Source organism: Pogoniulus pusillus, unplaced genomic scaffold, assembly GCF_015220805.1.
Source record: "Pogoniulus pusillus isolate bPogPus1 unplaced genomic scaffold, bPogPus1.pri scaffold_50_arrow_ctg1, whole genome shotgun sequence".
Classification (NCBI taxonomy): domain Eukaryota; kingdom Metazoa; phylum Chordata; class Aves; order Piciformes; family Lybiidae; genus Pogoniulus; species Pogoniulus pusillus.
In genome coordinates this window covers 511,436-525,858 of record NW_026974708.1, presented here as the reverse complement: position 1 = coordinate 525,858, position 14,423 = coordinate 511,436, and the positions used below count along the sequence as shown (strand labels likewise).

Below are 14,423 nucleotides of genomic sequence, written 5' to 3'. Positions count from 1 at the left end.
AGTGACCATGAGATAGTGGAGTTTTCAATATGCAGGGAGATAGGGAGGAACTATAACAGAACCCTCACCTTGGACTTCCGGAGGGCAAACTTCAGTTTGCTCAAGAAACTTATTTGCGAAGTCCCCTGGGCAGCAGTCCTTGGGAACAAAGGGGTCCAGGATGGTTGGACCTACTTTAAACAGGAGCTCTTGAAGGCACAGGAGCTGGCAGTTCCCATGTGCCGCAAGATGAGCCGGCAGGGAAGGCGACCAGCCTGGATGAGCAAACAGCTCCTGAAGGAATTGGGGGAAAAAAAGAGGGTGTGTCACCTCTGGAAGGAGGGGAAGGCTTCTCCTGACCTGTTTAAGGAGGTAGCCAGATTATGCAGGAGAAAAATTAGAGAGGCTAAGGCCCAGCTAGAACTTAGGCTGCCACTTCCGTGAAAGATAATAAAAAACACTTTTATAAATGTACTAATACTAAAAAGAAGGGCAAGAAGAGCCTCCACTGCTTACTGGACCAGGAGGGGAACACTATAACTGATGACGAAGAAAAGGCTGAGGTCCTGAATGCCTTCTTTGCCTCAGTTTTCAACAGTAAGGAGGGAGGAGGAGGCAAGTGGCCTCTTGAACTGGGGGATGGGGTCAGGGAGCGGTGTGTTCCCCTGGAAATTCATGAGGAATTAGTTCAGGACCTGCTGAGCCATCTGGACACCCACAAGTCCATGGGACCAGATGGGATCCATTCCAGGGTGCTGAGAGAGCTGGCAGCTGAGCTGGCCAAGCTGCTCTCCATCATTTTCCAGCAGTCCTGGCTCACCGGAGAGGTCCCAGGAGACTGGAAACTGCCAACGTGGTCCCCATCCACAAGAAGGGTGGGATGGAGGAACCTGGGAACTACAGACCTGTCAGCCTGACCTCAGTGCCAGGGAAACTGATGGAGCAGGTTCTCTTGGGGGCGATAACTGCGCACCTGAGGGATGGCCAAGGGCTCAGGTCCAGCCAACATGGATTTAGGAAGGGCAGATTCTGCCTCTCCAACCTGATCTCCTTCCATGATCAGGTGACCCGCTTGGTGGATGTGGGGAGGCCTGTGGATGTGGTCTGTCTGGACTTCAGCAAGGCCTTTGACACTGTCCTCCACAGCAGACTGCTGGCTAAGCTGTCAGCCCGCAGCTTGGATGGCAACACTCTGTGCTGGGTTAGGAACTGGCTGGAGGGCCGAACCCAGAGAGTGGTGGTGAATGGTGCCACATCCAGCTGGCAGCTGTCACTAGTGGTGTCCCTCAGGGATCAGTACTGGGCCCCATCCTCTTTAACATCTTCATAGATGATCTGGATGAGGGCATTGAGTCAGTCATCAGCATGTTTGCAGATGACACCAAGCTGGGGGCAGATGTGGCTGGGTTGGAGGACAGAAGGGCTCTGCAGCGGGACCTTGACCGCCTGCACAGATGGGCAGAGTCCAAGGGGATGGGGTTCAATAGCTCCAAGTGCAGGTTGCTGCACTTTGGCCACAGCAACCCCATGCAGAGATACAGGCTGGGGTCGGAGTGGCTGAGAGCAGCCAGACAGAGAGGGATCTGGGGGTGCTGATTGATACCTGCCTGAACATGAGCCAGCAGTGTGCCCAGGTGGCCAAGAGAGCCAGTGGCATCCTGGCCTGTGTCAGGAATGGTGTGGCCAGCAGGAGCAGGGAGGTCATTCTGCCCCTGTACTCTGCACTGGTTAGACCACACCTTGAGCACTGTGTTCAGTTCTGGGCCCCCCAGTTTAGGAGGGACATTGAGATGCTTGAGCATGTCCAGAGAAGGGCGACGAGGCTGGGGAGAGGCCTTGAGCACAGCCCTACGAGGAGAGGCTGAGGGAGCTGGGATTGGTTAGCCTGGAGAAGAGGAGGCCCAGGGGTGACCTTATTGCTGTCTACAACTACCTGAAGGGTGGTTGTGGCCAGGAGGATGTTGCTCTCTTCTCTCAGGTGGCCAGCACCAGAACAAGAGGACACAGCCTCAGGCTGCGCCAGGGGAAATTTAGGCTGGAGGTGAGGAGAAAGTTCTTCCCTGAGAGAGTCATTGGACACTGGAATGGGCTGCCCAGGGAGGTGGTGGAGTCGCCATCGCTGGAGCTGTTCAAGGCAAGATTGGATGTGACACTTGGTGCCATGGTCTGGCCTTGAGCTCTGTGGTAAAGGGTTGGACTTGATGATCTGTGAGGAATCTTCCAACCCTGGTGATGCTGTTACAGTGTGATACTGTGATCATTGGCAGACCATTGGCAGACATTAACAAAGCAGTGACAGAGGCCTGACGCAGCCACCGTCTTGTTCATTTTTTTGTCTCCTGTCGGGAAGGTAAGGAAGAGTTAACCTCCCTGCCCAGGGACACCAAGGAAACAATCACAGGGGGGCTGCTGCTACTGTGCCTGCACCGTTCGCTACGAGAGCCACCACTGGGCAAGGCACTGGACCTGGGCTTGTCATGGCTGTCTCTGGGCTTATCAGCCAGATTTTGAATGCATTGTACTAAATCTTTCAGCTGCCTAAACTCTTTCAAGATGATTTTGGATAGTCCTAGAGATAGGGCTTGTCTGTAGCATCTGTCAGAGAGTTCAGCTGTCTGGATCTCAAATCGCCCAGGTCCCTTCCTGTACATCTCCTGGGGAGAAGTTTGCAGGATCTGTCCCCCTGGAGTAGTCCTTTACTGACTGGACCTGTCTGAGCATGGTCCTGGATTTTCCTGTGGGAGAAGCACCAGATCGTCTCTCCCCTGACTTTCTGTCTTTGGGAGAACCAAACCCAAACTGGAGCCCATGAGCATTTAAGTCTGTCAGAAGTTCAGCCCAAGTCATCACAGGTTCTTGTGCCTCTTCCTCTGCATTTTCTGCGATCGCCCTTTGAATTGTCTCTGTATTTTTCACTGCTCAGACTTGCAGGCTCGCTGGCAATCCCTGCACAATAGGGTGTAACTGCTCTGGATCTAAGGGAGCATTTAAGGGGCAGTTATATTTTCCCTTATCCTATATTGCCTGCACACAGGCGAGTCTGCGGAGAGCTGTGATCAGGTCAGAGGAGCTGGTAACTCTTAGTTCCATTGGCTCCCCCCTGTAAGCTGGCTGAAAGCTGCTTCCCCAGTGAGCTATCTGGGCAGTGAGGCTGTGCGTCCCCTCGGGTTTGCACGTCAGGAACACATCATCCCCCCAGTCTCCAGCTGCTTCCTCAGAGTCTAAGAGGACTTTGTCCCTGCCAGCTCAAGAGACCCTGTAGACGTTTTCTGCCACTGAGTCACCTGGCTCTCTCGCATATTTGATCTGCAAGTCACTGAGCTGCATGTCTCTGTATTGCTTTTTAACAGTGGTGGTGACAGTGCCACGTTTTCTGCCTTTAATGTCTGAGATCTGTGTCGTTGTGACAGGCAGGAGGCTTTTGTGTCTCATGGCGTCCTCCTCACCAGAGCTCTCTTCCTCGATAGTTACAGGGGAGTCTGGTTGGGACCTGGGCTTTCTGCGCGACTTTGTAGCTTTTTGCTGCACAGGGACAGACACAGCAGAATTCTCTGAGTGGCAATGTCTCTTCTGCCTGATTTTGGAGGATTCCCTTGCCCCACATTGTCCCTGGGGACATTCTCTGCTTTTCTCCCCAGTTCCCGCAGTTGCACATCGCTCAGTTCACATGCAGAGAGGGGGTTTGATGAACAGGCATCTGAAGAGATCACGAGTCTTTCTTTGGCCTGGCTTCTTAGTGCCTCTGCAAGGCTCTTAGTTTGTGCCAGCGTATTTTCCTAAATATCCTGGGTCTTGCCTTTTCCTCTAATAAATCCTTTTCCAAGGCCTGAATTCTTTTCTCATGATTTTTGAATTCAACCTGAGCCTGGGTCACCACTGAACCCAAAACAATAGTGTGAAATTCTGTTGCAGACTCAGTATCACAGGGTCAGAATTCTCAGCTAATTTCTCTAAGATTTTCTCTGGGGGTTCCAATTTTGCTGAGCCCAAATTAAATCAGGTCCTGTGATCAGGCATCCTTTATTGTGAAGAAATTCTACTATTAAACTACCCTGCTTAAGCTGCGCCATTAATGTTGTGGAGGCAGGAAATTAACGTGGCCAAGTCAGGAATACATAGAAAAATACCATTCATAAATTTGTCTGTTTCAGAAGTCAGGAGATGGAAAAGGCTAAGCTACTAAACATAGCATTCCCACTATCCATCAGGCTGAGCCACGTTTACTCATAGGTGAGTCAGGTTGTTGAAGAGAAAGGGCACTCCATATGCTTGTCCCCTCGCTCTCTTTCAAAAGACATCTGAGGCTCATTAAGGCCTATCAAGCCTGCATAAAGGGGGTGCTTATGGTGGGAAGCAATCCAAAGCAGGGACAGTCCTGTCCCTCAGGAGCTTGTCCTTTGGGGTGCCAGGGGACTCTTTCTGCAGGAACTATCTAAGCTGGGGAGAACTCTAAGGTGGGGACCCCAAGGTGGGAAGTACCCCAATATCTACCCCTTCGTAGATAAAGAGTTGAGTTACCACTTCCTAGGTGTGAAGACCGCAACCAATCACCAGCTCGATTCCAGCATGGGCATCTGCATGGGCACCCCTCATACCCCCTTTCATGCCTGCAGGGCAGGACGGGGGGAAAAAGGGTTTTTTCCGCCTTTTCCTCTCCCATTCAAACCACGGAGGGAGAGGAGTTTTGGGGTACACAGGACTCCAGGACATTCTGCAAGTTATATGCTCAGTTATTGCACTTAGCACCTGCTTATGCTAATTTCACACCATTGCATTCACAAAAAAAAAAAAAAAAAAAAAAAAAGGTGGGGGTGGAGGAAAGAAAGAGAAGAAAAATTTGAATATTCTCTGGTTACATCACAGTGAGAAGTTCAGCCTAGAGAAGGCCAAAAGATTTGTTAGCCTAGGGAACGAACGTGCTTGGGTTCGTTTGGTGGATATCAGCTTGTCATGCTCGGTCTGTGTTTTGGCAGTGAGCAGAAGTCTTACTCGGATGCTGTGCAGAGCTGTGGTTGTGTGCACAGGCTTTGGTCACGCTTAAGGAATTCAGGTATTTCACAGGCTTCCAGCAATTCTAATGAATGGGCGACTGTACCACTTGGACCTCTGTTATTGGGGACTCACCTGCTCACTGGCAAAGATGGAGAACTGCTGTTTCTGTTAGCAAGGTTTAAGGCATTGCGCTGCTACCTTTTGCAAGAACCCTGCAATGGATGAGGAGCACTGCCTTGCTGTGTGCTCACAGACTATACCGTGGGAGTCAGAACAATCAATAAAGAGTCTCTGGCATAATTCACATTGAATCATCTGGAGTCCCTGTGGCATTGCCTTTGATCACACTGATCTGCGAGGGCCTTGAGCACATCTCCTGTGGCAGTTAACAGGTTTATGCAACACAGTTGGAGCACACAGCTACATGGCACCAGCTCCCTCCTGCTCTCCTTACAGAAATGGCTGCATACAGCCACACCAAAGGCTGAGAAAGTTCCCTCAGCAATCCAAGCCCCATGGAGTCATTTGCTCAGCACAGGCGGTTTTTCAGCAGGTTGCCTCTCTCCAAGGCATGATCTGAGCAGCAATGCTTTAGGCAGGCAGACGAGAAACACAAAGCCAGAGGTGGCTCAGGGCACAGGGAGGCTGCTCAAAGCCAGCTCAGCTTCTGCTTCCTGCAGCTCAAAGCAGCAACAGAGGTGAGAGGAATCTGAATGAAGAAAGAAGTGGAGATTGATAGAAATGGCCTCTGGCTGCACAGTCTGCACCTGGAAGGATGAGGTCAGAGATGGTCACTGTGCCCTGGTGTGATGGTTTGGGTGTTACCTGCCCCCCCACATTTTAGAAGTACCCAACTAGACTCAGCTGGACTCTGGGAATATAAATGAAGCTATTTATTTACAGCAGCACAATATACAAGCAGATATTTACAGTCTATACAGTTATAGACAGAAATATACAAGGTAAAAGTAATACAGCAACACACCTCCCCTCTCAGAAACCTGAGTCCCCAGGAGGGGCTCTCAGCCACCCCTGCACCTTCCCCCTGCCCCTCTCAACCTTACCCCAGTCCTAAGGAAGAAGAGACGTTCAGCCAAGAGGTTAAGAAGCAAAGGTGAGTGGCATGTGAGGTTAGGGAGATGCAGCTCAGTCAGCAGCCAGAGCGAGAGTGACAAAAATGGTGAGAGTGTTATCTAATGTTTACTTTCTTCTTCAGCAAGACTCTGAGGGGAAGTAGACTTCATCATTGGTTTTTTTCTTTCACAGCCTATAATCCACTTTTTGTCACCAAAACATTCTACCCTGCTTCACACTAGCACACCTGGAGAGCTGACAGTGTGTGGAGATCAGATCACCTCATTCCCTGTCCTAAGTAGCACAGGTGTAGTGTGCTGGCAGGAGGTGACAAACTCCCAAGCCACAGGAGAGCAGTGCAAGGCTGGAAAGGGAGGGCCCAGCACACCCAGGAGACCTCTCAGTGCTCTGCCTCTGTCTTTCCCAGTCCATGCCTGCCTGACCCTGGGCTGCTTCAGGGCCCAGGACAAGGGCAAGGGGAGATGGCAGAACCAAAGCACTTCTGCTGCTGTGCTCCAGGAGCAGCATTTCCATTGGCTCTGCTCTGGGCCGGGTGGGAGATCACTCTCAGAGTCCCTCAGCCCTGACAAAAAGCTCCCACAGGGATTTATCCAGGAGCTGGCACCAAGTCACCCCTGCCTAAGGCAATTCTTCCTGCTGCCTATGATGCATTCCTGGGGCATGGCTCAGGGAAATATTTGTGTGCCTGCAGCTGCACAGTGGCCTGGGGGCCTCCAGACCCCTCCTCAAGCTTCCTCTTCCAGCCCCAGGTCCACTCTCTGCTGCCTGAGATAGGAACTTTCTTTCTCCCATCAGCATCTCTTTGGAACCCTTCAGGACATCTAAAACCTCACTGAAATCTTTTCACATCTCCCAGGGTTGCCTAAAAGCTCCTGAAGAGGCTTTAAAACCTCTTTGTAGGAGTTCTGCAGAGACTTGAATGAGAGTTTGGAGTCTCAACTCTGCAGATGAGCCTGGAAAAAATCATCAAAATCTCTTCCAACCTCCTGAAAGCCTCTGAAGAGCTTCTCAGACCTGGCTTGGGAAAGATCTTCAGGAGCTGTGGAGACCTTCCCCTGCCCTGCCCTGCCCTGCCCCTGCCCCTGCCCCTGCCCTGCCCTGCCCCTGACCTGCCCTGACCCTGCCCTGCCCTGCCCCTGCCCTGCCCCTGCCCTGCCCCTGCCCTGCCCCTGCCCTGCCCCTGCCCTGCCCTGCCCCTGCCCCTGCCCTGCCCCTGCCCTGCCCCTGCCCTGCCCCTGCCCCTGCCCCTGCCCTGCCCCGCCCCTGCCCCGCCCCCGCCCCCAGACTGCTCTGCGCTGGCTCAGGACTCCCCCTCCCGGCATGCCCCGCGCAGCCCCGGGGCCAGCAGCTCCCCGACCCCGGCTCTCAGCACGCCCCGGGGCCCGCCCAGGCCCTTCCCCGCTCCGCTGCCGCCGCCCCCAGCGCTCCGCGGCCCCCTCAGCCCCCTCCCGCCCCGCCGCAGCTCCCGACCCGCAGCTGCCGCTGGGCGCCAGCAGCTCCGGCACTGCTGCCGCGGTCAGCAGCTGCTGCCGGCAAAGATGGCGGCCGCGGGCGGCAGTGGCAGTGCCTCGTTGTGCCTCGGGGGCGGAGCTGCCGCGCTCTGGGCGGCGCTGATTGGCTGCGGCTGCCCGGCTGGGGGCGGGACTTCCGCTCCGGCCCGCGCTCCGCTCCCGCCCCTGGCGCACGTGGCTGCGGCAGCGGCAGAGCAGAGATCTGCGCCGCAGGCTCTGAGCTCCCCAGGCCGGCAGGAGCCTGCCGGGGCCGGCGCTCGGCACCGTCCTGTGCGCGGAGCTCTGCCTCGGCCTCCGCTCTGCGCCCCCCGCGTGTGCCAGGTGGGGAGAGGGCAGCGGTGGGGCTGAGGGGGAGCGGAGCCCCCGGGGGCCGAGGGTCGTGTGCTGGGTCCGGGAGGGGCGTGTGGGGCTCCGGGGCCAGGTGCGTGGGGTTGGGGTGCGGAGGGTGCGTGGGGTGCGTGTGGGTGCGCTGGGTGGGTGCAGGTTTGTGCGGCAGCAGTGGGTGGGTGTGGGGCAGGCTGTGTGCGGCTGTGGTGTGGGTGAGGGGCGTGAGGGTGGGAGTGGGCAGCGCTGGGGCTGTGAGAGGCTGTGTGCGGGTGTGGGGGGTGTGAGTGTGGGGAGCTGCGTGGGGCCGCGGGCAGGCCGTGGGGAGCTGTGTGGGTGTGTGGCGCTGGGGGCGGTGTGGGAGCTGTGCGGGTGGGGTGCGGGTGGGGCCGGCAGAGGTGTGCAGGGTGGGGGTGTGCGGTGCCGTGGGAGGGCTGTGTGCGGCTGTGTGGGCGCGGGTGGGGCCGGTGAGGGGTGGGCGTGTGGGGGGCTCCTGGTGCCGCTCTGCCGCTCGCTGTCGCTGCTCGGGGCAGCTGCAGGCGCCCTGTGGCCGCTGCTGTGTGAGCGAGCGGAGCCCACGGGTGGGCTGCGGGGGCTGCCCTGGCGCTGTGTGCCTGGCCCTGGCCCCTCTGCTGCCTGCTGGCCTCAAGGGACTCTTTAGTTTCCCTCCTGGCATCTCAAAATTCTCCCCAGGGCCCCCACAATGATCCCCTTGGATCCCCAAATGACCCCTGGGATGTCCAAATGTCTCCATTGGTGTTCTCTTGGTTGGTTTTGGGTGAGGGGTGGCCATGGGGGTGGCAGCTCTGGTCCCAGCTGTCTCTGCAGGCCCTTTTCAGGCTGCCTTTGCCCAGAGCTGCTCCTTTGCCATCCTGCCCAGGGTGAGCACCCCCAGCCCTCTGCCAGGAGTCCTGGGGAGGCTGATGTGGGGGTTGGGGTCAGCACTGCAGCTGCTGGCAGGTGCAGGAGCTCCCTGCTGCCATCGTGGCAGGGTGCAGAGGCCCAAGGCAGGCAGCTGGGCACAGGCTGGGCCCCAGCAGGACAGGGCAGGCTGTGGCTGGCAGGGGCAGAGCTCTGCAGGCTGCAGAGGCAGCAGCAGCAAGCCCCAGGCTGGCCTCCAGGGGCTTTGTGTGTGCAAAGTGGAGCTGAAGCTGCTGAGAGCAGGCAGGAGGAAGGCCTGAGAGACACAAGTGGGCACCTCCTGCTGCTGCAGCCCCAGGGGCTGCAGGGCCTTGCTGGGCAGAGGTGCCCACACTTGGCAAGTGGTTGCCTCTGCCTGCCCTTGGTTGCCTCTGCCTGTGGGTGTCCCTGTTGGGGACACATCACACAGATGGAGACACCTCAGGGGTCTCTAGTGCCCAGGTGGCCCTGCCCTGCCCAGCATGCCTGGGTCAGCCAGGCCCCATCAAAGCCCAAATGCTATAGACCCCCAGACCCCGCCCCAGCCTCAGTGGATTCCAATCCCAGCTACAGGTTTCCCCCCAGGTGCCCCAAGGGATCCCAATCCCAACCCCACAGCCCCCACCAGAACCCCCCTGACGTCCCCATAACCCTGCAGCCCCCCCATAACTGCACAGACTCCATCCCATAGCCTTACAGAGTGCTGCTGGACCCCACAGACACCCCCAGCAGCACCCCAGGAGCTCTGAAGCCAAACCCCACAGCCCCTAGATCCCCACAGAGCTTCTCCAGCCCCACAACCCCCAACCCCACAGACTGTCCTGCCTCCCCAAACCCACAGATGCCCCCAGCAGCCCCCCCCAGACCTCTCCCTGGTCCCCATCCCAGGACAAAACCCTTCTCCCCAGGGGATCCTGATCCCAGCCCCAGGATCCCTCCCTGCAGCCCTCCTGAGTTTTTGACCAGCTCTGAAGGGATTTGTTGACTTTTGAAGCTGTTTAGAGGAGGTTTGAAGACATTTTGGTGACTTTCCAGGCATATTTGAAGAGTTCTGAGAACAGAAAACCTCCTGAAAACTTCTCCAGCACTCTGTTAAAGGAGTTTTAATGCCTCTTGGGGTGCTTTTAGGAACTTGTAGGAGGTTTGGATGTTTTTTAGGGTGCCTTTAAGGAGTTGAAAGAGATGCTGATGGTTTTAATGCACTTTGAAGCCTCCTGAAGCCTTTGTCAAGGGTGTGAAAGGCTTAAAACAGCTCAGGAACTGATGACAGTCTCTACAAAATGAGTTGTAGAATAGAACCAAGCAGGTTGGAAGAGAGCTCCAAGCTCCTCCAGCCCAACCTAGCACCCAGCCCTGTCCTAGCAACCAGACCATGGCACTAAGTGCCCCATCCAGGCTTTGCTTGAACACCTCCAGGGACGGTGACTCCACCACCTCCCTGGGCAGCCCATTCCAATGCAAATCACTCTCTCTGCCAGCAACTTCCTCCTAACATCTAGCCTGGACCTGCCCTAGCACAACTTGAGACTGTGTCCCCTTGTTCTATTGCTGGTTGTCTGGCAGCAGGGCCCAACCCCACCTGGCTACAACCTCCCTTCAGGTAGCTGTAGAGAACAATGAGGTCTACCCTGAGCCTCCTCTTCTGCAGGCTGCACACCCCCAGCTCCCTCAGCCTCTCCTCACAGGGCTGTGCTCCAGGCCCCTCCCCAGCCTTGCTGCCCTGCTCTGGACACCTTCCAGCATCTCAGCATCTCTCTGCAATGGAGGAGCCCAGAGCTGGACACAGCACTCCAGGGGTGGCCTGAGCAGTGCTGAGCACAGGGGCAGAAGAACCTCCCTTGTCCTGCTGCCCACACTGCTCCTGAGCCAGCCCAGGATGCCATTGGCTCTCCTGGGCACCTGGGCACTGCTGCCTCATCTTCAGCTACTATCTAAAAAAGAAAAGCTCTGAGGAGAGTTTATTAACTTCTGCAGTGTTTATGAGTGCTCTGAGGACGTTTTGGTGATATTCAGGCAGTTTAAAACATTTTCAACTGTTTTCCACAGAATGAACCAGGTTGGCAAAGAGCTCTGAGGTCATCGAGTCCAACCTCTCACCTGAGCCTTCTCATTAGCCAAACCCTGTCACTAAGTGCCTGCTGCAGCCTCCTTTGAAAGGCCTCCAGGGATGGTGACTCAACCACCTCCCCGGGCAGCCCATTCCAGCGCCAGTCTTTCTTGCTGTGAAGGGAACTGAAGAGAGAAAGAGGCCTGGGAACATCCCCAAATCTCTTTCAGATCAGTGTGAACAGTTGGGAACAGATTTCAGTGACTTCTGAAGAGCTTGAAACAGCTTTTTAATAGATTTTGTGGATTCTTCAGGTGGTTTTTAGCCTTGTTAAGCATTTTTGGAGGGTGTTGGGCTCTTAAGCTTAGAAACTCACTGAGATCTCTGCCAAATTAGTTTTTTTAGGAGTTTTGCAGAGCTTTTAATGACCTCATAATAAATTCTGATTATTTTAGGTGGTGTTTTGAAGAGATTTGAGGGCCAGAGAGCTCCTCAGGAGTTTTGCTGTGTCCTTAAGAGTTCTAAACAGGTGTTGGTGGTTTTTAAGGCAGCTTTAAGCCTCCTGGAGCACTTAGAAGGGTGTGGAAGGCTTAAAGAAGCCCAGAAAGTCATCCACATCTCTAGAGAGTGAGTTTTTAGAGTTTCCAAGTGATTTGAGTGACTTCTGGAGAGCTTTTTAAGACATTTTGTTGATTTCTCAGGCCTATTTGAAGCGTTTGGAAAAGGCAGAACTCCTGAACATCTCTCCAGCACCATTAGAAGAGGTTTTAATGCAGCTTTAGGAACTTCTAAGAGTTTTGAAAGCAGTTTAGTGATGTTCTGGGGCCCTTAGGAGTTGTGCAGCAATGTTGATGATTTGTAGGGCAGCTGTAAACCTCTTTAAGCATGTTTGAAGTGTCAAACACATCACTAAGCCTGGAGACTCACTGACAGCTCTTCAGAATCAGCTGTTTGAAGAGTTTCTAGGAGCTTTGAATGACTTTGTAAGGGTTTGGATGAGTTTTGAAAGGATTTTTGTGGTGTTTTTTTCAGGCCATTATTAACGTTTGTAAGTATTTTGGAAGAGCTTTGAACACAAATGATTGGTACCCAGGTGGGGCCTCTGGTGCTGCACTGGCTTTGAACTGGGTGGGAAGCTCTGCTGGAACTTGGACACTGATTTGGCTGATTAAGTGGCACAGAGAGGGGCACTGCAGATTCATTCTTCTCCTTGTCCTCATCGTTCTTGTTCTGGTACTCTTTATCTTCCTCCTCATTCTCAGCCTCTCTGTGTGTTTCTCCTTGTCATCCTCTTCCTCCCCCTTGGGGCTCCAGTTCAGATGTGCCCAGGAGACAGAGACTCCTCCAGCATCACAGCGAGGGCTGATGAGATTTTGCAAGTGACCAAGTCCCTTCCGTCTTTCTGCAGCTGCAGAAAACTGAACATCCCTTTCTGTGTCCTCAGGGCTTCTCTGATCCTCTTTTGGGGAGTAAGCCAGCAGAGAGGTGGCCCTGGGGAGGGCCCTGCTGGCAGGAGATACATGCAGGGCAGAGCAGAGCACAGAGTGGCTGGGGAGGGATCTGTGAGCAGGGCTAGGGAGGAGACCTGGGGCTGGAGCAACAGCAAATGCATTTGCAGGCAGTGGGAGGAGCCTGCAGCCAAGGCCTGGGAGAGGCTCTGTGCAGGTCCCTCACTTGTGCACCTGCCCTGCTGCTGTCTGCTGGGGGTTGTGTGCCTGGCAAGGAGCTGAGTCTGCACTGAAGATGTCCCCTCTTCAGCAGCCCTGCCTGGCTGCTGTGCTTGGCAACTGCCCCCAGCAAGGCTCTGCTCTGCCATAGAACCCTGGGCAGAGCTGAGCCATCCTTTGCAGGTCAGTCCTCTCCTCTCAGCTCTTTCTCTCTGGCAAGGGCTGTGTCCTTTCTCCATCAGCCTTGGGCCTCCAGGCTTGACAAGGTCAGAGTTAGCAGATCTGCCCTTGCTCATCGGATAAAGACTGCAGCTTTGGGGAGGCAGCAAGGCCACAGTGCCCTGCTAATGATCGAATCAGTCAGGGTTGGAAGGGACCACAAGGATCATATATTTCCAACCACCCTGCCATGGGCAAGGACACCCTACCCTAGATCAGGCTGGCCAGAGCCTCATCCACCTTGGCCTTAAACATCTCCAGCCATGGGGCCTCAACCACCTCCCTGGGCAACCCATTCCAGGCTCTCGCCACTCTCATGCTGAACAACTTCCTCCTCACATCCACTCTGACTCTCCCCATCTCCAGCTTTGCTCCATTCCCCCCAGTCCTGTCACTCCCTGAGAGCCTAAAAAGTCCCTCTCCAGCATTTTTGTAGGCCCCCTTCAGATCCTGGAAGGCCACAAGAAGGTCACCTGGGAGCCTCCGCTTCTGCAGACTGCACAGCCCCAACTCTTTCAGTCTGTGCTCACAGCAGGGCTGCTGCAGCCCTCTGATCATCCTCCTGGCCCTGCTCTGGACACACTTCAGCATCTCCACATCCCTCTTGTAATAGGGGCTCCAGAGCTGGATGCAATACTCCAGGTGGGGTCTCACCAGAACAGAGGGGGAGAATCCCCTCCCTTGTCCTGTTGGCCACACTTCTGCTGCTGCAACCCAGGCTGTGGTTGGCTTTCTGGGCTGCAAGTGCACACTGCTGGCTCCTGTTTAGCTTCTCATCCACCAGAACCCCCAAGTCCCTCTCCTCAGGGCTGCTCTCCAGCCTGGCACTGCCCAGCCTGTAGTTGTGCTTGGGATTGCCTTGACCCAGGTGCAAGACCCTGCACTTGGTTTTGATGAACCTCCTGAGGTTGGCTTGTGCCCACCTCTGCAGCCTGTCCAGGTCCCTCTGGATGGATCCCTTCCCTCCAGCTTGTCTGCTGCTCCACACAGCTTGGTGTGGTCAGCAAACTTGCTGAGGGTGCACTCAATGCCTCTGTCCATGGCACCCACAAAGATGTTGAACAAGACTGGTCCCAGGGCTGATCCCTGAGGGACTCCACTTGTCATTGCTCTGCACTTGGCCATGGACCCATTGACAGCCATTCTTTGGGTGTGGCCATCAAGCCAGTTCTTTATCCATCCAGTGGTCTACCCATCAAACCCATGTGTCACCAGCTTGGAGACCAGGATGTGATATGGGACAGTGTCAAAGTCCTTGCTCAGGGCCAGGTCAATGCCATCAGTTGCTCGCCCCTCATCTATGGATGTTGTGACCTGTTCATAGAAGGCCACCAGATTTGTCAGGCAGGATTTGCCCTTGGTGCAGCCATGCTGATTGTAGCCAATCACCTCTTCACTATTCTCCTGTCTTAGTAGTGCCTCCAGGAGGATCTGCTCCATGATCTTACTGGACACAGAGGTGAGACTGCCTGGCCTGGAGATCCCTGGCTCCTCTTTCCTATCCTTTTTGAAAAAGGGAGTTCTGTTTCCCCTTTTCCAGCCAGTGGGCACTGCACCAGACTGCCAGGCCTTTTGGAATAGAATAGAGAAGGGTTTAGCAGCCTCATCTGCCAGCTCTCTCAGCACCTGTGGGTGTATCCCATCAGGTCCCACAGACTTGAACACTTTCATGTTCTCCAGGTGATCATG

At 55.0% G+C, this 14,423-nt stretch overlaps 1 protein-coding gene across 1 annotated transcript in view; it reads left to right on the top strand.

The window, feature by feature from the left end:
• Positions 1-14,423, top strand: part of LOC135174179 (zinc finger and SCAN domain-containing protein 2-like) — a 42,211-nt gene that overhangs the window by 1,729 nt on the left and 26,059 nt on the right. The window contains exon 2 of the mRNA XM_064141408.1: positions 7,371-7,898. Coding sequence (XP_063997478.1) covers positions 7,371-7,898 — 528 coding nt within the window. The remainder of the gene's footprint in view (positions 1-7,370; positions 7,899-14,423) is intronic.